The sequence below is a fragment of the Emydura macquarii genome, unplaced genomic scaffold, assembly GCF_026122565.2.
Source record: "Emydura macquarii macquarii isolate MOO-44397 ecotype Brisbane River unplaced genomic scaffold, CSIRO-AGI_Emac_v2 contig_1043, whole genome shotgun sequence".
In the NCBI taxonomy this organism is placed as follows: domain Eukaryota; kingdom Metazoa; phylum Chordata; order Testudines; family Chelidae; genus Emydura; species Emydura macquarii.
The window spans coordinates 17,797,358-17,821,383 of NW_027131180.1; the positions used below are offsets into that span (position 1 = coordinate 17,797,358).

Consider the following 24,026-nt stretch of genomic DNA (forward strand, 5'->3'; position numbering starts at 1 on the left):
TCAGGCTGGCATTTTAGCAGAGGAGATGGATAACACAATCAGAGACAAGAGGGGATAAGTAGGGAGAGGCAGAGTTGTGAAGGACCGTGATTGTGAAGAGAATCTTGACCCTCATGTGGTGGAGCTGGGGGATCCAGTGAAATGATTCAGAACACTGGGGTGATATGGTCAGAGTAGTGAGCAAGGAAGATTCCCTTAGCAGCTTCATTTTGAACAGTCAGACATCTTGGCAACATCAGAGAGATTGCATGACCCATTTCATTACTTCCCCAGGCTGTTAACTCTTATATGTTAAACAAATGTTTGCTGAAGAGTGTTATATTGTCCAGTATTGTCAAAATAACCATGAAGAACAGAGTTTCCCGACTAGTTCGTAGTGCTATTTGTTTTGTAAAGGCAGAACAGAGAGGTGGGTTGCCCAGAGCAACTGAAACATGCAGTGTGTTTCATAGCCGAGGGTCTGTGGCTTATGAAGGATGAATATTTTCTAGTTCACTTTGGGCAGCTAAGACCTGGAGTTCGTATTGACTGCATTTTAAAAGACATCCTCAAAACAGCTTAAAATTACCTCTGTAGTCAAATACGTGAGATTTACATGTTGCTTAGACAGGGCCTCTGCTTTTAAACTTCATTTCTACAAAAATATTTATATGTAAATTATTTTACCTACATAAAGACAGACTTGCCAAATTATAAGACAGTGCTTGGCTGAAAATAGCACTCACATCTACATAGATTAGGTCAAAAACTATAGTTATGCTTAAAACTATGACCTGCTAATGTGGAAGAAAGCATGCATCCCTTTTTTTGTTTCTTTATGGAGATATAAAAAAATGTCTAAAAAGTTGTGGTTATCCGTGTGTGTGGGTTGTTTTATTTTATTTAATTCCCCCCCTTATTTGTTTTGTACCTTAGAAATAACAAGATGACAAATTCTGTCTGCCTGGGTTTCTTTCAGGGGGCACTTTAGCAAAACCTGTCTAGATCCTCCACTGAAGGGAGGAGTTGTCAGATCTTTCACCAGACGAACAAACAAAGAAAACCCCAGATACCACACTTCTTGACAGCTAAAATACAGCAATAAAGTTGTTATGGAAGTCATGGTTCGGCCCCTATGGGAAGCCAGTTACGTTGCTTAATCTCTGTACACCATGCTGACTGTTTATTATGCAGAGTCACGTTTTTTCCATGAAAAATTATTTTATCAGACCACTTGTACATCCGTAATATGGAAGCTGTCAAGAAGTGAATTCAGAGCAACTGTTGTATCTGGCCAGCGTACGTATGAATTGCCATATCAATACAACAGCCTGCCTCAGACATGATTTCTGAAGAAAGCAAGTTCTGATAATAAACACGGACAATCGTGTGATAATCTACCACAGAGCTGGGGAGGTTGGGTGAGAGATGAATTCTTCCTGGCACCAGCTGGTGATCAGTTTATACCCTTGTTAATGTACATTCTCTCTTCGAGAGTTGCTCATATGCATTCCATGTAGGTGAGTGCGCGCCCCGTGCACGAGCCTGCGGAAAACTTTTCTGCCCTAGCAACCCAGCGGTCGGTCTCGGCGCCCCCTGGAGTGGCGCGCGTATAGCGCGGTATATAGGGCGCCACCGACCGCGCGGGTCCCCAGTTCCTTCTTTCCGCCCGTGACGGTCAGTGGAACGTCTGCCCCTTGCCTTTATCAGCAAGTAGCAACCTGCTTAGTATTGTATATAAGTTCTTTATTGTTTTTATAGTATATAGTTAGTGTAGTAAATAAGATAGTGTATATAGTTAGCCCCTAAGGGGCTCCCTTAGGAGCCATGCCTGGCTCCACCGGGTTTAAACCTTGTGCGGCTTGCGGTAAGCTGTTCTCCGTCAGCGACCCCCATGACCGCTGCCTTCGGTGCCTTGGAGAACAACACCGCAAGGACAAGTGCCGCATATGTAAGGCTTTCAAGCCGCGGACTCAAAAGGACAGAGACGCTCGCCTCCGGGCGATCTTGATGGAGACGGCACTTCGTCCTGACTCCGAGCCGTCCAGATCACCCACGGCACCGAGCGTCTCGTCGTTCCGGAGCGCACCACCGGTACCGACACAAACACCATCGGTACCGTCTAAACCGGTACCGAAGAAAAGAAACGGCCAGCGGCCGCACCTATGGACTCCTCCCTGCGACCGGTACAGCAGGGAGTGATACAGGAGATGCCCCAGCCACGTGCCGTTGAATCTGTCCCGGCACCGGCATCTCCTCGTAGAGAGCCTCCCCCGACCCCGAGGGGTGGGGGAACGCCTCTACAAGGGCCGTCGACGCCGGAGGCGTTCACAGCGGCACGAGCCCTCATGGCCCTGCCCACGCCTCCATCCCCCCCTCGGCCGAGGGCATCGGGGATAGCGTCTCGGGGTAAGCCCGTGCTGGGCTACTCCGGTGGGAGGTCGAGACGGGACTCGGTGTCTCCCCCCAGACGGTCGGGGAGAGGGAGAGCAACATCCTCCCCCCCCAGCTCCGACCGCGAGTCGTTGAGCCCTCCCAAAGAACGGCACCATAGCTGTTCGGGAAGTTCCCGGGAAAGCTCCGTAACCGAGGTGGGACCTTCGGAGCCCCGGCGCCGCTCAACAAGGCGGGATAAGTCCCGGACGTCGGAGACACGGCACCGCTCCTGTTCGTCTTCGGGCTCTCGGCACCGCTCTTCACCAGCCCCGGTGCCGAGACGTGCGGCTGAGCGTTCCCGGTTATCGGAACGCAGTCCGGTGCGGATCCCGGCGCCCCAGCCACGGCACCGGTCTCGATCCCCGGCATTACATCTAGAGGGGCAGCGGGGCACACCACGCCGGGCTCGCTCGCCCACCCGCACTCCAAGCCCATCCCGCCATTCCTCACACGACGCCCCAGCTTCAAGGGCACCGAGGACTCAAGAACGGTACCGGCGCTCTGCTAGCCCGGTACGTTCGAAGGCGTCAGGGCAGGCATCTCGCCCCTACCACACCTCCCGATCCCCGGTACCGACCGATACCATACGGTACCGGACCAGATCGAGGTCGCCAGCTCCCTCCCCGGCGCGGCGTGCGGCACCGAGACAAGACGCGGAGCATCAGAGGCACTCTGGGGGCTCGGTACCGCAAGGGAGCCGGTACCATCAAACCACACGGGGCCGCTCTCGTAGCCCGGCGTACAGCCATCGGCACCGGGAACGCTCTAAATCTCGTTCCCGCACCCCTAAGCGACCCTCGGTACCGGACGCCTCGGCACCGGACGCCTCTACGGTACCGCACCTTTCCACGGGGGAGCGGCGCTCAAGAAGCCCTAAGGCCCACGCCAAGCGCCGTTATAAATCGCGGAGGTACTCCTCCTCGTCCAGCTCGTCTCCTCGACGCAGCAGGCGCCACCACCGCTCTTCTAGATCCCACAGCCAAGGGCATCGCAAGAGGAGTCGCAGATCTCCCAGCCCGGCTCATCCATCTGCGCCTACGTACCCGGCACCGGGCCCGGTACCGGCGTGGGGGCAAGGCCCTTGGCAGTGGCCTTATTGGGGACCCTGGCCCCCTCAGACAATCCAAGGCACAGGGTCACTCCCCTCCTCCTCCAAACCTCAGCCACCCCCCACCACAGGGTGGACAGCAGGAGGAGCGCCCCCAAGATGGGGATCATTCGTCGGACTACGAGTCTGATCCTCTGGAAGGGCCCTCTACAGGCCCGTTGTTACAGTCCTCCTCCTCCTCCCCACCCGATACAACATCTAGGGACCAGAGGACCCTTTTGCCTGATTTTAAGGCTCATCAGGAGCTCCTTAAGCGGCTAGCGGAGAACCTTAACATAGATCTCAAGGAGCTCTCGGAGGAGGAGGACCCCATATTTGGTATGCCAGCCTCTGCGGGCCCCTCTAGGGTGGCACTCCCGGTTCATGACCAGGTACTCAAACGGGTGAAACCCATATGGGAGACCCCTGCCTCGGTAGCTCCAACTTCTAAGACCGCGGAGCGTAAATACTATGTGCCGCAGCAGGGGTTTGAGTACTTGTACAACCACCCAGCCCCCGGTACCTTAGTGGTGGACGCTGTCAATCAGAGGGAGCGTCAAGGTGCCCAGGCCAACACTCCCAAAAATAAAGACTTTAAGAAGCTAGACCTTTTTGGGAGAAAGGTATACTCCACCGCGGCCCTTCAGCTCCGCATAGCAAACCACCAAGCTCTGTTGGGGCGCTATAATTTGAATCTCTGGGCCTCACTCCAGAGATTTACGTCGGCCCTTCCTCCAGATCTAGCACAGGACTTCACCACCGTCCTCCAGGAAGGGTCAACTGTAGGGGGAGCTACTATCCAGTCGGCCAGTGACGCGACCGACGCGGCGGGTAGGGCCATGGCGTCCGGCATTGTGATGCGCCGGTCGTCCTGGCTACAGTCATCTGGCCTCTCCACGGAGGCGCAACAGGCCATTCAAGATCTGCCCTTTGACGGTACAGGCCTGTTCTCCGCCAAGACAGATGATAAGCTGCACGCCCTAAAGGATTCTCGCGCCACTCTGCGATCCTTGGGGCTTTACGTACCGCAGACTGCGAGGCGCCAGGGCAGACAGCAGCCCCAGAGACAACAACAGCAGCAGCCCGCTCCTAGGCTACCCCCCCACCAGACCCAGCCCAGAAGAACAGGGGACCGTTTCCGGCAGAACAACCGCCAGAACCGCCCCGGGCCTGCCAAGGGCCCCCAATCCGGGCCGCGCAAGAATGGCAAGCGCCCTTTTTGATGGGACGCTCGGGAGTGGCAATTCTGCCATTCTAACGACCCCGAGGGTCGACCAGGATCTCACCCTACCCTTCAAAGACAGACTTCGCCCCTTCCTCCGAGAGTGGCGAGGCATAACCTCAGACCGCTGGGTGTTAAGCGTGGTGCAGAGGGGTAACGCCTTACAGCTCTCGGCTTTCCCACCGGACTCTCCCCCTACCCCGTCCCTCTTCAGGGACCCCTCTCACGAGCAACTCCTCCTTCAGGAGGTCCGCTCCCTGCTCCGCCTAGGGGCAGTAGAGGAAGTCCCACCTATGGAAAGGGGCATGGGGTTTTACTCCCGATATTTCCTTATTCCCAAGGCAAAGGGAGGCCTCCGGCCCATTCTGGACCTCCGCCGCCTCAACAGGTTCATCAGGCGGCTAAAGTTCCACATGGTCTCCCTAGCCTCCATCATCCCCACATTGGATCCTGGAGATTGGTATGCCGCTCTCGACTTGAAAGACGCATATTTCCACGTGTCTATCCTCCCTGGCCACAGACGTTTCCTACGGTTCATGGTAGCTGGTGGCCACTACCAGTTCACGGCCCTCCCCTTTGGCCTCTCTTCAGCGCCCCGGGTCTTCACCAAGTGTATAGCGGTGGTGGCGGCCTACCTGAGGCGCAAAGGGGTCCAGATCTTCCCCTACTTGGACGATTGGTTACTTCGGGGAAGATCCAGACTCCATGTGGCAAACAGTTTAGTCCTAACGTGCGAGACGTGCAACAGACTGGGGCTGCTCATAAACGAGCAGAAATCCACACTGACCCCAGTCCAGCGCATAGAATTTATTGGGGCCACTCTGGACGCAGTACAGGCCAGGGCCTTCCTCCCACTACCTCGTTTCCAAGCCATGACCGCCATCATACGCGAGCTACAGACGTTCCCCACAACAACAGCCAGACGCTGCCTGCAGCTGTTGGGGCACATGGCGGCATGCACATACGTGGTCAGGCTGGCTCGCCTCAGACTCAGGCCTCTGCAGGGCTGGTTAGCATCAGTATATGCCCCAGCCAGACACTCTTTGGGCAGGGTAGTCACCGTCCCACCCCAGGTCTTAGCGTCCCTGAACTGGTGGACGGACCAGAGACAAGTAATGGAAGGAGTCCCCTTCGCAGACCTGGTTCCCTCTGTAACTCTAATCACAGATGCCTCCGATATCGGGTGGGGGGCGCACATTACACACAACCTGAGTACCCAAGGTCAGTGGTCGCTGCAAGACAGACTGCTCCATATAAACATTCGGGAACTCCGAGCAGTCCTTCTCGCTTGCAAGGTTTTTCTCCGCTTTCTCAGGGGGCGGGTGATACAAGTCCTTACGGACAACACCGCCACGATGTTTTACATCAACAGACAAGGCGGGGCGCGCTCCTCGACCCTGTGTCGCGAGGCGCTACAGCTATGGGACCTCGCGGTGAGAAACGACTTCCACTTGGTGGCATCTCACCTCCCAGGGGTGAGGAACGACGAGGCAGACCGCCTCAGCAGATCGTTCTTTCCCCGCCACGAATGGTCACTTCATGGGGAGGTTACAGCGTTTCTCTTCCGCAAGTGGGGAGTTCCCCATCTGGACCTCTTTGCCACGCTACAGAACGCGAAATGCCCACTATTCTGCTCCCTGCGCGGGCGAGAACAGAACTCCATTTCGGACGCGTTCCTGATAGACTGGTCGGGGCCACTTCTCTACGCGTTTCCACCGACCCCACTGCTCCCCAAGGTGCTCTTGAAAGTCAAGAGGGACAGAGCGAACATCATCCTGATCGCACTGGCATGGCCGAGACAGCACTGGTACAGTATGCTGCTCGACCTCTCCATTGCCACGCCGATCCCGCTCCCGAGACGATACGATCTCCTATCCCAGGAGCAGGGTCGCCTGCTCCACCCGGACCTGGACTCCCTCCACCTGACGGCGTGGAGGCTCCATGGCTAACGGAAGGAGAGAGGGCTTGTTCCGCACAAGTCCAAAACGTCCTGCTGGGGAGCAGGAAACCTTCAACCCAGGTGGTATACCGGGCAAAGTGGAAACGCTTCACCTACTGGGCACAGTCACAGGGCATCGTGCCTTTGGACTCAACTATCCAGGCCATCTTGGACTACCTCCTACATTTAAAGATGCAGGGCCTTGCCCTGGCCTCCCTAAGGGTGCATCTGGCGGCCATCTCGGCCTTCCATTGCCCAGTGGAGGGGAGGTCTATATTCTCCCACCCGATGTCCATCAGGTTTCTCAAGGGAATAGAGAGGCTGTTCCCGCAAGTTCGTGACCCCTTGCCTCTCTGGGACTTAAACCTAGTTCTCACTATCCTCACAGGTCCCCCCTTTGAGCCTATGGCTACATGCCCTCTTCTAGTCCTATCATGGAAGGTAGCCTTCCTCGTAGCCATTACATCGGCTAGGAGGGTCTCCGAGCTAAGAGCCCTAACCTCAGACCCTCCTTACACAGTATTTTTCAAAGATAAAGTACGACTGAGACCCCACCCGGCCTTCCTACCTAAGGTGGTGTCCCAGTTTCATTATAATCAGGATATTTTCCTCCCCGTGTTCTTTCCCAAACCACACGGATCGGAGGAGGAGCGAAGATGGCACTCACTGGATGTCAGGCGAGCCTTAGCCTTCTACATAGACCGGACCAAGCCGTTCCGGAAGTCCACGCAGCTCTTCGTCGCAGTGGCGGACCGCATGAAAGGCTCACCTGTCTCCACCCAGTGCATCTCCTCCTGGATCACCACCTGCATCCGCACCTGTTATGAGATGGCGAAGGTACCACTTCCAGGACCGATTACAGCGCACTCCACCAGGGCCCAAGCCACCTCGGCGGCTTTTCTGGAACGAGTGCCCCTACAGGATATCTGCAGAGCTGCAACCTGGTCATCGGTCCATACCTTCACCTCTCACTATGCCATCGTGCAACAAGCAAGAGAGGATGCAGCAGTTGGCAGAGCCGTGCTGAGAAGGGCTTCACGCCACTGACTCCTTCCCACCGCCAACGGTATGGCTATGTAATCACCTACATGGAATGCATATGAGCAACTCTCGAAGAGAGAAAACAGGGTTACTTACCAGTAACTGTTGTTCTTCGAGATGTGTTGCTCATATCCATTCCAAACCCACCCTCCGTCCCCGCTGTCGGAGTCGGCAGAAAGAAGGGACTGGGGACCCGCGCGGTCGGTGGCACCCTATATACCGTGCTATACGCGCGCCACTCCAGGGGGCGCCGAGACCGACCGCTGGGTTGCTAGGGCAGAAAAGTTTTCCGCAGGCTCGTGCACGGGGCGCGCACTCACCTACATGGAATGGATATGAGCAACACATCTCGAAGAACAACAGTTACTGGTAAGTAACCCTGTTTTTTTATTCAGCAAGTGTAATCCCTTTTCTCTGAAGTAAGATCATCACAACTGAATGAAGTAGCCACATTTTATGGATTTATGACAACAATACTGGGCACAGAGAGGGAGGAAGCTGGCAGATAGCCAGTTATGGTTCATTTGACTCTCTGCCCCAGCAGTTTAGAAGCTGCTCTAAACTAAGTCAGCTGGCTAGGCTCACTTAAGGTACATCTACACAGTTACAAAAGACCCATGACAGCAAGTCTCAGAGCCTGGGTTATTTGATTCAGGCTCTGACTGTGAGGCTAAAAATAGCCATGTATGCAGTTAGACTCATACTTGAACCCAGGCTCTGAAACCCAACCAGGGGAATTACTGATGCACTCTTCTACATTTCTTTGAAGACTATGACAAGATTTCACTCTTTACCCCTTGGTAATAACACTTCCTTACCATTTGCTCTGGACCATCAAAAGCCTGTAAAAATCTTTAATAAATTATACACACTTTTTCTACCTTCACCTACCTTAATCTTTTCAAATATTGGTGAAAGGTCAGAAAGTCACAATTTTTACTCATTCAGAAGCGGTGCTGGCTTATTATGATGATTTCATCTTTATTGCTCATGGCAGAAAGTTTACATTAGCAACTACTTATCCTGAAAATTGCGAACTTGTAAAATGATCTTCCTTGTTGACAGAGCAGCTGAGGAAGCTCCAATTTTGAAAACAGCAGATATTTCCGGGGGGAGGGATATTTCTCTTACCTGCACAGGGACTTACTGCAAAGCCCACCCTCTTCTGAGCTCTGTCAAAGATAACGTAGAAGCCCTCCATAACTGTCGCACCAATAACCAGGGCACTGGTGGAGGAAGAGATGCCAAACCGGTAGCATTCTAAATTCTGTCCAATCCCAAGGATGGGTTGAATATAAAGCTGTTCATTTAAATAAATAAATAAAATAAGCAGCAGCAACGTACAGTATTTAGAAGATAATTAATGACATTAGCTCATAACCGTGGGTGCATGCATAAACACAGCTCTTAATCTGAGTGTCTCCAGAGCTTTTTATTTCTAATTTTGAGCACTTAAGAGTTCATAAGAAATGAAAAAATAAGAGCAAGAGGAGTGTTGTAAAATACTTAAAACTGGGCAGATTGTCAGTGAAGTTAAGAACCCGGAGCATAGGTTAAATTTGGACTTTCAGTTAGTTGACACTTAAAGGTCACCTTCATTTTCATCTAAGTGATCTTTTTACACTTTGTATTGTGTGTGTGGGGGGGATGCCAGGTATATGCACTCAAATTACAGAAATATTCAAAAGAGTTATCAGGGTGCAGGGGATCCACAAAGCATTCATGTCACTTCAAGCCTCTAAATGAATAAATTAAAGTCAATTCCACACCTTGTTTCTCACTCAGGATGAAAGACTGTCAAGTTACATGGTCAATACAGAAAAAGCTTATCTCAAGCCTTTGCTCTGTTTCATGTAAAGTGTTCTTATATGTTTCAGCCCCTGAGACAAGAGGGTGTGAAACTGATGTTAGTTGATGTTTATTTCATATTTGCCACCAATGCCGAAAAGGCGATCAGGAATTATATTTGTTTATGATTCAAGCAGAAGTGGAACATTATTTTTTAAAAGCCAGGCAACACATTCTGCATCTTAAAAACAAACTGAGCAAGTTATGGAAATTGGCAAAGGGATTATACAGGCCCTTTGCCAAGAGTGGCATTTTCAGGAAGAAGTGCCCCACCTCACACTACAATGGGGGAAAACAGTTTTTTCCCCAAAATGGAAAGATCAAAATCAGCTGAAGCAAAATATGTATTATGTCTGATGTAGATAGAGCTGCTCCTTTTTCAGAAAAAGAGTACAAAAGCATTCTTGGAATTTTTTCCCTGAAAATTTGAAAACATTCCCCCCCAGCTCCACAGTTAGTCAAAAAAACAGGGGGATGTTTTTGCGAAGTATCATTCACATTTTTCCCTTTTAAAATTTATTTTTCAAATTTCATCAGAAATGTTCAGCAGATCTAGAAGTAGCCCAGTTCACACACCCCTTACAGTCATCTTTATAAATATGAACTCCAATGACAGTTAATTATCATCGCAGTCACCAAAATAGTTTTATACAAATGGGAAGAGCAGGAAGCTATATAATTCAATGATGAAAGAACTATGTCATCATAAATTTTACTTCTCTATTGCTGTAAGAAATTACTTCACTGTAGTGTGGCTGATCCAATCCAAAAAACAGGACAAGTTCAAACCTGTGGTAGGATAGTGATCCGAAATGATCTGCTGGAGTTTTCATCTCTCAGGTAGATAGAGAGTTTAGGAAAAAAAGACCATGGTGTTTCAGTTTTATCCCAGCATGCAAGCTGGGAACCAGTCCAGAAGCCAGAGGAGAATGTTTGGATCTATCGGGGAGGAAAAAGGTGATACACGTGTGTTACATATCCTTTGACAGATGCATATAGCAATAGTTTTTCTCTCTTTAGTATTCAAGCATGCTCTCTTCTCCCTTAATTAGGGGAGTTCCTGGATGGACACAAGCCCAGTGGAGGTGTTTGTCTTCTTCTGTTTTAAGTAGTATGAAGCCTGCGTACATTATAACCCATCAATGAGGTCATATCAACCCTTCAGTCTGTTCCAAAGCATCAAACTGATTATTGTTAAGACAGTTTACTCAAAAATCTTATTGCTGCATAAACACATAAGGACTAATATAGCTAGCAGTAGGATTCTGAAGGGACTGTGGAACATGAACATCTCTATTTGGTGTATGGAACAAAAAACTAATTTAGCCAGGGCAGAAGATACAGAATAGTTAGCAACTATTTAACTAGCTGCAGTAAATACGTGGGTAGGATAGTCAAACTCATGAACTTCCTGAGCAATTACGGCAACTTCTACAAACAGGAAAAGTAATAGCTAACCTTTGCTCCTTCCCCACCCACTCGCCAAACTTTAGTGTACATCTGGAACTGAGCACTGATGTTAAGGAGTAGGTACATTTTAAAACACAAAACAAACAATTTAACAAAGTAAAGAACCTCCTCCCTTCCCCTGATACACACTATTGCCTTTATGCAACTTTCAAGCTATGAATTTAGGGTATGATCCAAAGCCCTTTGAAGTCAAAGGGAACCTTTCCACTGACTTCAGCAGACTTTGGAACAGGCCTTTAGTCCCTTTTCCTGCTTTACCCCTCATGCAACTTGACGTACTTTTGAAATAAAATCGATCAACAGTTTCTTAATATAGCCATGGCACTAAATGAGCAAACAATAAACCCTTGCAGAGCTTTCCCACCCAAGACAAACATCCCGTCCTACTCCCTGAAGCACACATGTTGACATGGTGCCAGATGAGACTAACACACTTCCTTAATTCTGTGCAGTACTTTGTGCCTGTTCTGGTTTCCTTATGAAGCACCACACAGTACCTTGCTGTAACAAATGCCGTTACGCCACACATTCTGTTTAGGCCAACAAAAAAGCTAGACCCAACTGTCTCTTACGCAGTTTATTTATGCATATTCACTATAATAAGCATCTCCTAACAAACTGAAGCCATGTCCCCAGAAATTAGTCATAGCAAGTTCCAATGGTGATGTATTTGCGAACATGGCTTAAAACTTTCTCTAAGTCTTAAAATAAATATGGGAATAACCGCCCCTCCCCACTACATCTTGGAAGTCAGAATATAGCGATCAATCATTTAGACTTCAATATTTCTTAAATGCACTACCTGTCTATCCATTCTTATCTAGCCCCCATTACTATAGTATCTGAGTACCTCACAATCTTCAATGTTCCCTCAAAACATCACTGAGGTAGAGAAGTGCTATTATCCTTGTTTTACACATGGAGAACACAAATAGATTAAGCGACTTGCCCAAGGTGACACACAAAGCAAGGAATTCAGCCTAGCTTTCCAAAAGTCTCAGGCTAAAACCCTAACCACTGAACCAATCTCAGACCCTTTAGGACAAGGAAACCTCTAATGATGACATAGTCCTCCTCCCACACGTTCTGCAGGGATCACTTATTTTATAGAGAAACAGCTGGTGACATCATAGAACAACAGTGTTCAGAGAAATGTTTTGAGATGGTGACCTGCTCGTTTCCACAAAGGAATCTGAAAGAATTCAAAGTTGCCTGTGGGCTATCCAGTATTGAACAGGCTGCTCTGTGTTAAGGGCTTGATATGGCAAGGTGGCAAGCACAGTTGCTGGGCCAGCCAAGCACGTAATCATACGAGTTGTGTGCTTGAAGCCAGCCACATGCTTAAGTGCTTAGCTGGCCCAGGACAGAGTGCTCAGCACTTTGAAGGTCTTAGCCTTTGGTCTGTCTACCTGGAAAATAATCTAGAAAGAAAACACTCCTTTTCTCAATCAACCTTCTCTAGGAAGACAGACCTTGCAATCTGACAAATACTGTGTGCTGGTATACAGCATGCTTTGAATGCTTGCTTTGATTTCCAGAATGATAGTTTGTTACATTACACTTGCCTGCCTTATTTTTAGATTCCAAAACAATATATTTTGGGAGGCATGGCTTTATGCCAAATAAATGGACCATGCAGGTCACTGAAATACTGGATTTTAGCTGTATTTCAGAATTCCCTTCCCCATCTTTTTAAGAGAATGCTAGTGTAAGCGAATGTCATACTTCAATAAAACAGTGCCTTCCAGAAGGAAAGCATGTTGAAAGCGCTGTGTTGCAGTATAAAGTACAACTACTGAAATACTGCAGATGCTAAACATGACCTTGCTACCATTACTCACGGGAGTCAGAGTCTGACACTCCTACTCCCCCTCTATGAGCAGTCCTGATTTCAGTAAGACTAGTCCCAGAGCAAGATGCTTCTACACATAATGGTGGCAGAATCAGGCCATAAATAGCTTTACAGAGACAAACAGTCTCACTGAAGTCCATGAGACTCTAATGACAGTAGGTGTTATGCCTGATAGGAAGTGCTTGCAGAATCAGCCCTTTAAGTTTTATGAACACTTACTTTTGAATCAGTGAACTAATTTTCCAGCCCGAATTTGAGAAGCCGGGATTACATCAATGGTTCTTCAATGCATCAGAACAAGTATTAGACCACTGCAATAGTTCTCAAACTTTTCCATATTAGGATCCCTGTTTCCATACTGGGATCCAATCCCAACAAGAGCCATCAACCATTTAGCAACATAGGCAGGGTGGATTGAAACCTCCAGACACACCAGTTCACGACCCCCAGGTTAAGAACTCATGAACTCTTATGCTAGACAACATCTAAAATGTCCACACATATTTTCCTCCATGAACCAAGGGCTGGAACAAGACAGGTTTTACAAGTTCAGCTTACCAAAGATGTGTGCACAATCGCTTCGACAACAGCATTGAAGACTTTCTGGGGCAGGCGGAGGAGTGTGGTGCCACTGTCTACGATAGCTTTGTCTGCATTATACTAAGAGAACAAGGAGGAAGAAACACAGTTAACATACTGCATGCAGGTTAAACTATGTAGTAAATTGCTTCATAACAATTACTAGACTTCTTTTTCTGTAGCAGTCATCATTAACCTTTACTTCTTGTAACCTGGCAGTACTCTACAGCTGGCAGCCCGCATTAAAATGAGGACTCCAAATGAAAGACTGAATTAAGGTTTCCCCCATAGTTGATACAACTTGCCATAACTTGGACATACTACAGCAGCCTTATGTATTATGACCTACAGTACTATGTACCTGACTTAAAAGTAATTGGGAAACATTAGTTCTCACTCCTGTTTGTCATACTGAGTCAGCACCACGAGTGCAAATGTGAAATACTTCATCTCCGTTTCTGTAGTATGAAAAAGAAACCAGGCAGAAGTGCAAAAGCAACTACTGAACTGGAATGGTGAATTCAAGTCTTGTCACATTATAATCTGGGTTGCAAAATGGTCATCTGTCTCTCTTCACTGGACAAAAATCCAATAAATTAAGAAGCTTCTCAGACATGAGTACAGTATATAAATACATACAAGACATGCCTTTTACAAAATACTTGCGTGACCACTAATGATAAAAACGTGGAAATGGTAGGTTTTTCTATAAACTGCTTTTTCTATCAAATTGAACAAATATAAGCAATATTAAAAAACAAAAACAAACCCAAGAAAACAGGGTTGTTTCCTTAATGAACTTACACTCTTAAATTGCAGTAGCGGTAACCATTCAAAATCCTTAAATTTAATTAATATCAATTTCCTGGAATATTTTTAATGCCTCTCTGAAATGTGCCAATGAAATTCAAAACTTGTTAAAATAAAAAGATAGCATGATTTACTTTGGTTTTCTCTTTGTAGTGCTTGGTCCTGCAGATTGCTGAACACTGCTAAAAGAAATGCCAAGAGCCTAAGCATTACCCCGAACCATTCAGTGTTCACTCAGCCTGTGTGCAGAAATGCTTGTACGGAGCTGAGGGAAAGGGAGTTGGATGAGGAGTTTGTGGCCAAGATGTATGTGTTTAAAAAAAAAACAAAAAAAACCCAAAAAACCCAAGAAGCTAGTGAACACAAATGATATGCACAGCATCCATTTTTATTATTTTCAGCTACTCCTATTACCACGAACTAGCATCTAAGAGCCACACTTGGAAGTAGTATAGCAAACGCAGTCATGACAGCCATCCACTGACAGAAATACATGTGAAGATGCAAAGAAAGCAATACTACTCACAACCTAACAACTCACTGCCTTCTATGCCCGTCACAGTGTTTACACCCACCCACGTGCAACGCCTGCTCTCCTCAGCTTAATCTTACTGGATCATGAATAACAATCCATCATATGCTGCAGCCATACTGGCAGCTCCCCACATCTCTCTCCCAATCTTCACCCTGAAGGATCAAGACCATAACTGCAATAGAATACTAGACAAATTCCCAGTATTGAAGGAAGAGAGACTAGTTTTTCCAGAGAAGAGAGGAGTGTAGTTTCTTGTGACTGTAAGTTTTACAAAAATGCTCTATTTCCTAATTCATTACCAAATATTGAAGAGTAAGTCAATCACAGCTCATTCTCCCAAAGTAATCATTATCCATCTATGCAAACTCAGAAAGATTAACAAGCTAGCTAACCTTATAACTACTCTGACATTCGCTTACAGTCTATCTCCTAAATTTTAATTAAGCATCTGCTTTGATTGGGGCAGAGACTGTGTCTTCAATACAGTAACTATGCGTGATCTGGTTATTCTATAAATGGCAGAAAATAATAGCAGCAAGAGTAACTGCACAAATATTTAACGTCAGTGACAAAATTAAACGTTTAAGTGGCAACATTTTTGGTGAACAACTCATACCAAAATGCTACTGAAGCAACAGCAACTCACTCCTCCCCAAAACAGTTGATCAACCATTTCCAAGTGCTTGTAACACGGTAGCTACCACTGAACATTCCTTTGTGGCCAGGGGTGCCGCTGCAGGGCTCTGCCCTTGTTTTCCCTTTGTTCAGGACTCATCAGACAAAACCACACAGTCTTGGGGATCCATTCACAGCTACTCTTGGGGTTTATTTATGAAACACCAAGTTCTAAAAAAGCAAATAAAAACAAAATCTTCCACTCAGCCTTATGTTGGGCACTGTCCTTTTCTGCCTACCTTCTCCCAAAGGAAAAAAAACTTTCAGCTAGGTCTTCTTCTTACCCAGCCCTTACGTAGCCTTGCCCTCTTAATTGGCTCAACTGGGAGCAGCTACTCTGGTGCCCGGGGGCCAATCACCTGTGACAGTGCCGTTTGAAACAGTTTCCTTTTAACATGTTTGGCATACACACACACACACATACACACACGCTATATTGTTTAAGATGTGCAAAGTTTACTTGTTCCTTTTCACAAGTTGTCAACTATGTTTACATTTTGTAAATTTTGTAAACTTAAAAGGGCTGTAAGTTTCCCAGTTTAACTTTGATTGATTCACTTTTGTTCTAAACCAAATGGATGGATTCTATGCTTAAAAAGTAGTTAGGTTTTTGTTAGTTTGTTTTTTAAAACAAAGACAAACAGTTCTCTCATTGCAAATACCTCTCTGCAGTCCAAGTTAAGGTTTTGGCCTCCAACCTCCAGTTTGAGAATTTCAACCTGGTAATACCATTCCTCCTTTATAGGTGTGTACCAGATATCACCCTTGTACAAACTTGGTTCAATTCCACCCATGACCTGAAGAGGGAGAATCATAAGTTTCAGAGTCATGCAAACTTTTTTTTCTTCTGTACGTGCATAAAAACGGACAACTGTGATTACACAGGGCACAGAAATTTTATTGAGCTCTATCTGCAAAGATTCAGGTGTTGATCACAATTGTTTTGAAACATCTAGATATCAGAGGCTACTTGTTATAGTTAACAAGTCAAATTCCTATTTAAGACCTGAGCTTGAAATGTCCTAAGTACACGCAGTGCTTGCTGACTTCAAATTGATTTCCTTATGGATGTTCCCTTCTTGAGTTAAAATTAAATTATGTTTTTAATGGTACTGCCAAGACTGAATCTAGGCAATGCACAGAATGAGAAAGAGCATTAAGTTTTCACATTAAAAATTCACTTAATAAGAGTACAAAAGAGTTGATATAGCCTAATAATGCTATTTTTAGATGCACTTAAGAGAAATGCAATATGGCAGTTGAATCAATACTATTATTAGTTCCTGGTAGTATTTCTATTTCTGTTAATTGTGAATACACTAGACCTTTGATACACCTTTCATACCTTTGATACATTAAAGTTAGTTTTAATTTAAGGCCAGTTCTTGGGCCCACAGAAATTGGTGGTAAGACTCCTACTTATTACCGACCTCCGTGATAGCATCCTCTGAAATGCTTCCAGTTCCATGTGCAGACAGGCAGAACTGTACAGTCTTAATTTGTGGATGAGATGATGGTATAGGGAATCAGGTTTTAGGTTTATTAGGAAATTTTGAGGAAAGGATGAGCTCCACGTAAACTAAAATGGAACCAGACTGCTGGCATGTAAAATTAAAATGGTGGTAAAAGATTTTTTTAAATGAAGGGCTGGGGATAGCCGAAAAGCACGGAGGGGCCTGCAGCTTGGGCAGAGACATCTCTTAGGGATGAATTTATTAAAGGTGAGCTCGATATCCTAACATAGAGGGTAGAAAAAAAATTGGTAAAGTACAGGTAGCAGGTAATGAGGAACAATCAAACATAAAAAAGGCCCATTTAAATATAACACATGGAGGCAAATAACTGAATATTGACAACAATGTCCAAGTGCCTATATACAAATGCTAGAAAACTAAATGATAAGATGGATAAAATGGAGTGCCTGGTATTAAATGAGGATATTGATTTAACAGGCATTGCAGAAATTTGATGGAATGATAATAAGTGGGGCGCAGTAATAGCGGGGTACAAAATATATAGGAATGACAGAGTAGTTTGTGTTGGTGGAGGAGTGGCACTATAGGTGAAAGAGAGCAAAGTCAAAGTAAAAAAAATCTTTAAACAGTACCACAGAATCTCCATGGAAAGAAATGCCATGCTTGAACAATAGGAGCATAGCTATGAGAATATACTAACAACCACCTGACCAGGATGCTGATGGTGATTGTGAAATGCTCAGGGAGATCAGATAGGCTACAAAGGCAAAAAAATGAAATAATAAGGGGGGATTTCCACTGTCCTCATATTGACTGGGTATGTGTCACCTCAGGCCAGGATGTAGAGATAAAAGTTTCTAGACACTATTAATGAATGCTTTTTAGAGCATCTAGTCCCGTAACCCACAAGAGGAGAAGCAATTCTTGATTTAGCCTGAAGCAGAGCACAAGATCTGGTCCACGATGTGAATATAGCTGAACTGCTCAGTAATAGCAACCATAATATAATTAAATTTAATCTTTTTGTAGGGGGAAAATATGGTAAAGAAATCCACCTAAGTACCATTTAACTTCAAAAAGCAGAACTACACAAAAATGAGGAAGCTAGTTAAACGGAAAGTAAAAGAACAGTCACGGGGGTGAATACCTCCAAACTGCATGGAGACTATTTAAAAACACCATAAAAGAGGCTCAAAATTAAATATCTACAACAAACAAACAAACAAACAAACAAACAGTAAGAGGACCAGAAAAATACCAACATGACTAAATAGCAGAGTGAAAGAGGCTGTTAGTGGCAAAAAGGGATCCTTTAAAAATTGAAAGTCAAATCTTACTGAGAAAAATAGAAAGGAGCATAAATTCTGGCAAGTCAAGTACAAAAGCCTAAGAAGGCAGGGCAGGCCAAGAAAGAATCTGAAGAACAACTAGCTAAAGACCCAAAAACTAACAATATTTTTTAAAGTTCAGTAAAAGCAGGAAGCCTCTCAAACAAGCAGTGAACTATCGGGGTGCTAAAGAAGCCCTCAAGAAAGGCAAGGCTGTTGTGGAGAAGCTAAATGAATTCTTTGCATAGCCTTCATTGCAGATGAGGTGGGGGAGAACCCTACACCAGAGTCATTCTTTTCAGACGACAAATCTGAGGAACTGTCCCAGATCGAGGTGTTGATAGAGGTGGTTCTGGAACACACGGATATATTAAAAAGTGATAAGTCACTAGGACCAGATGGGATTCACCCAAGAGTTCTGAAGGAACTCATATGAAATTGCAGAAGTATTAACTGTGGTATGTAAGATATTGCTTAAATCAGCCTACGTATCCGATGACTGGAGAGCAGCTAATGTAATGCAGATTGTTTTTAAAGAGGTTCCAGAGGCAATCCTGGCAATTTACAGGCCAGTTAGTCTAACTTTACCATCAGGCAAACTAGCTGAAATTAGAGTAAAGAACAGAATTATCACAGACCTAGATAAACATGATATATCGGGTAAGAGTCAATGTAGCTTTTGTAAAGGGAAATCATGCCTCACTAACCTATTAGCATCACCAAAGGCTCTTAAGCAAAGTAAGAGGTCATGGGATAAGAGGGAAGGTCCTCTCATGAATCAATAACTGGTTAAAAGATAGGAAACAAAGGGCAGGAATAAACGGTCAGCTTTCACAATGGAAAGAGGTAAAGAGCGGGGTCTCCTAAGGATCTGTACTGGGACCTGTGCTGTTCAACATATTCATAACTGATTTGAAAAGGGGGTGAACAGTGAGATGAAGTTTTCAGATGATACAATATTACTCAAGGTAGTTAAGTTCAAAGCTGATTGTAATTCTTTGCAAAGGATCTCACAAAACTCAGTGACTGGGCAACAAAAGGCAGATGAAATTCAATGCTGATAAGTGCTAAGTAATGCACATTGGAAAAAATAACCCCCAACTATATATAAAAATGATGGGTTTTAAATTAGCTGTTATCACTCAAGAAATATCTTGAAGTCATCATAGAGTTCTCTGAAAACATCTGTTCAATGTGCAGTGGCAGTCAAAAAACCCTAAAACCAGAATGTTAGGAACCATTAGGAAAGAGATAGATTACACAACAGAAAATATCATAATGCCTCTATATAAATCTATGGTACACCCACATCTGGAATGGGGCGAGCAAATCTACTTGCCCCATCTCAAAAAAGATATATTGGAATGGGAAAAAGTACAGAGAAGGGCTACAAAAATGATTAGGTGTATGGAACAGCTTCCATACAAGGACAGATTAAAAAGAGTGGGACCGTTCAGTTTAGAGAAGAAACAACTCAGGGGGGGATAAGAGAGAGTTCTATACAATCATGAATGCTTTGGAGAAAGTGAATAGGGAAGTGTTATTTATGCTGTCACATAACACAAGAAATAGATGTCACCCAATTAAGTTAATAGGCAACAGGTTTAAAAATAAACAAAAGGAAGTACTGCTTCACACAATGCACAATCCACCTGTGGAACTCATTGCCAAGGGATGTTGTGAAGGCAAAAGTATAACTGGATTTGAAAAAGAATTAGATAAATTCATGGAGGACAGGCCATCAATAGCAATTAGCCAAGATGGTTAGGGACACGAACCTAGGCTCTACGTGTCCTTAAATCTCCAACTGCCAGATGCTGAGACTAGATGACAGGGGACAGATCACTCAAAATCATCCTGTTCTGTTTATTCCTTCTAAAGCATCTGGCACTGACCCATTGTCAGAAGACAGGACCCTGGGCTAGACGATTCAGTGTGGCCATTCTTATGTTCGATTGAATCAGGATTTAGTCTTTGTCATACATATTTCCCTAGTGTATTAACTTACATATTTGTCAAAAATATCTGTAGCAAAAATTTGTAAGGAGTAGGGACCAGATTCTGCCAGCCTTATTTACATCAAGTGCTACTTTATTCCAAGTGTTCCTATTAATTGGAATTATTTTACTTGCAGAGTAAGGTACAATTCAGTGTGAGCAGAGCTGGTGAATCTGACCTTAAGTGAAGATGTTAGGGGAAAGCACTTCTTTCTTACAAGTTTTTAATTAAAAAAACAAATTCAATATAAAATGTAGTGGATGGCTCAAAAATCAAAATAAAAAAACAAGAGAAAGGTAATTAAGTATATTTAACTAAAAATGGATGAAGGCTGGAAAGAATAAAGAGGCACTTTAACTTTTTAATTTAAAAACAGATTTAATATATTTTGGGAAGCGAGGGAGTGATTAATTTGGATGACTTTTCCCTTTCAGACTGACAGATACCCACAAGACTACCTCCGTTGGTACCACTTCCAGAAACAGGCATTCCAGCACCACACATCTGCAGCGAGAAAACGTTGGGAATCTTTGCTTGAATCACAAGGGAATCAAAGAATGTCTCCACAGAACTTGAAGGCTACAGTATGTTGAAAAAAAGAAATAGCAGATAAATGCAGGAATGTTCACACAGATGACGAACTGCTTTAAGAATCATTTTAAAAAGTTTTTGTAGAAACAAGCAAATCAGTCACATAAAATCCCTTTTCACTGGATAAAGATGAATTTCTGACAACTGAATGATGAACAAACACTCCAGATTTAAATAATTCATTAAAAGGAATAGACAAACTTCTGTCATTTCCCTTTCTCTAGATATTTCTTACACACATTTTTATTCTTGGTCATTGTTACATGTATCCAGAAGACATCAGTGTACTATTGATTGCAGTATTGGCTTCTGAAAAAGCCTACACATTTTGCTGCTAAAAGCACCCAAGTGCACTCAATTTCTGCAGAACTATTTGCCAGAGAGTGCATTGTGGGTCAGCAGAAGAACCAGAAATTGGGTTTGCTCCCACTTTTCCATGGTCAAATGGCAGCATTTTAGATCTGAATCATCCAGCATTTCAGATTTTAAGTCTAATCTTTAATGGTGCCTATCTCAGCTTCCCTCCTTTGGAAGGGGTGGGATATCAAAATGCATTTAATACTCAAAATGCACTTAACTACTGGTTTAATAATTGGTCTCAGACAACACAGCTCTAGAGTGACACTGTGCCCACATACTAGCCTTCACTTTCTATGAAAGCATTTAGGCTGGGCAGGTTTTTATTTTGACAGATATCAACTCTGCATTTCGTGATGTGTGGTTATTTGGTTGGCACAAAGAATACTAGAGCCTGATCCTCTGAGGTGAGCACTCTTAGAACTTCACAGCACCAAGGCCTTAATAAAGAAAGCAGAATCCTTGACTATGCTATTTGCCTAATCAGCAATTTGAAAAATAGCTTTCTTCCCTCCCACTACCCCTCATGAGAGTAAGGAAGGCTGAAGTCAATGTAATCACTATACAATTAGGAGTAAAGCGTTCTAGTTCTGGTGGCAACTGATAAAGATTACATTGTTTGTTATAAGTGGGTAAGTGAGTTTCTGGATTTCTCAGGGCATACTATGAATGTAGAGTTAAGGTAGTTTGGACGGTCTGATTTTCACCTTCAGATCACTAGTTATTATAAATGTAACCTTTTCTCTCTGAATTTCCTGGCTTTTTAATAGCAGGGCTGTGTATGGTTTATAAAAACAACATACCCTGTGCACGCTTTTGTAATTTTTCCCCCTCTTAAGTTACAGATATGTGCTCCGAACCTTAATGTGCGTTTGATTTTCGTTTCTTTGAAATAAAAGAAGCAACATGGGACTTTGCCTAGTAAGTGCATCTGCTTCCAAGCAAGCATAAAGAAGCTCATCCGGAGAACTCCATGCCCAGCCTTATATGTATGACACTTGTGGCTTCCTCCCAGACTCTACTTAACCTGGGCACTGTATTATGTTCAAGAGCCAATCCTTCCACCACTAGAAGATTGTTTAGCTCAGATGAGTGAAACCTGGATCATCAGCCACCAGACAACCTTAATCCTCATTGGGGGTGACTGCTTCATTTAGGTATGCTGGGATCTGCCAAACCTGAGAGGCTCCTCGTAGATGTGGGTAACTGGCAGGAAGCCTTGACAACTTTGGTAAGGGCTTGTGGAGTGAGTGGAAGGAAGAAAAGATGAGGAGTCTAAAGCCTTAGGGGACTGCTCCGTGCCGTTTGAAAAGCACCTCCCTTCATTAACCTGTTTTTACTTTTTCTTTATTTTAATCATGAAAGGTGGGGGTGAGGGAGGAGCCTTACCTTGGCTAAGGCATCATAGGCAAGTCCAAGAATCCCATGCCATTTAACCCCCGGTAAAAAGAAATTCTCCGATTCCAGAATGGTAGCAATGTTGATGATGTAAGTGCCATTGATTCCCTTGGGAACAGTAATGACATCAGTGCCAAGCATTCCAGTCCAGCTTCCTTGAGTATACCGAACAGTGACATCAATGCCTTGTGGCTTATATGTACTTGACCTATACAAGGGGACGGGAGGCAGAAGAGATACTGTAAAATAAATGAACCACTCTTTTATAATGCAAATTGTACAAATGCTGTTTAACTTAAAATTATTCCTACTCAAGGGGGGGGAAAATGGCTTCTGGCAAACAAATCACTTTTACTCCAGGAGGACTGTAAGGATAGAAAATGGAAAGAGAAACCCCTGTTTTGGTACTTAACCCCTCAATGACTAAACCCCTCAGGATCTGAGACTGCTTTTTAATCTGGAATTGTACAGCATCTAGTACAATAGGACCCCGATTCCAGTTGGGACTCTACTGCTATAGAAATAAATAATACTATATTCAATTTACAGTGACAGGGTAGGTGAGGTAATATCTTCTAGTGGGCCAACTTCTGTTGGTGAGAGAGAAAAGCCTTGAAATTTACACAGAGCTCTTGTTCAGGTCTGGGAAACCGAACACTTGTCTCTCTCACCAACAGAAGTTGGTCCAGTAAAAGATTTTACCTCACCTACCTTGTCTCTCTAATATCTTGGGACCAACATGGCTACAACACTGCAAACATTCAAGTTATAGTGGCAGTTTCAGAGCTATTCAACTGAAAAGCTCTGTGTTTAAAACTCAAACTGAAATGCCAAGCTAACTAGACTGTTTCAGACAGACATCTCATTAACATGATTAAAAATTCCATTTTGAGTAAATTGGAATGTAATTCCCAGTTACATAGCAACAAACCGTTAGTTATATGCATTTCAGATACTCTTCATTGTAATTTAAGGAAGGAGACTTAGTTTTAATAGTGACTTGCTGACTTACAAGAGAAGGGAGAAAAATTCTGTGTAGACTAGGGGCAGCAAAAATTTAGGAGCAGCACATCAAAGAGGCAAAGAGAAAGGGCAGACAGGATCATGAGTTTTGAAAGGAAGGGCAAGGGCAAGTCTATCAGAGTTTTAGAAACTAGAAATTTTTCATTGGAAATATTGGAGAGATAACGTGAGGTAAGGTAAGGTTGGTCCGGTCCTGCTTCCTGAAGAAAGTCTGAACTCTGTAACATTAAGGACTGGATCTTACACCATTGAAATCAATGGGAATTTTACCATTGATTTTAATGAGAGTAGGATCAGAGCCGAGGAGGGAGAAGGGGGTGTGTGTGTGTGTGTGTGTGTGTGTGTGTGTGTGTGTGTGTGTGTGAGAGAGAGAGAGAGAGAGA

At 44.8% G+C, this 24,026-nt stretch overlaps 1 protein-coding gene across 1 annotated transcript in view; it reads right to left on the minus strand.

The window, feature by feature from the left end:
* Nucleotides 1–24,026, minus strand: part of BACE2 (beta-secretase 2) — a 68,268-nt gene that overhangs the window by 8,367 nt on the left and 35,875 nt on the right. Inside the window, exons 3-8 of the mRNA XM_067545224.1 lie at nucleotides 22,612–22,828; nucleotides 20,725–20,853; nucleotides 16,136–16,270; nucleotides 13,433–13,534; nucleotides 10,342–10,491; nucleotides 8,836–9,004 (exon numbers count right to left, since the gene is read on the minus strand). Of these exons, the coding sequence (XP_067401325.1) occupies nucleotides 8,836–9,004; nucleotides 10,342–10,491; nucleotides 13,433–13,534; nucleotides 16,136–16,270; nucleotides 20,725–20,853; nucleotides 22,612–22,828 (902 nt within the window). The remainder of the gene's footprint in view (nucleotides 1–8,835; nucleotides 9,005–10,341; nucleotides 10,492–13,432; nucleotides 13,535–16,135; nucleotides 16,271–20,724; nucleotides 20,854–22,611; nucleotides 22,829–24,026) is intronic.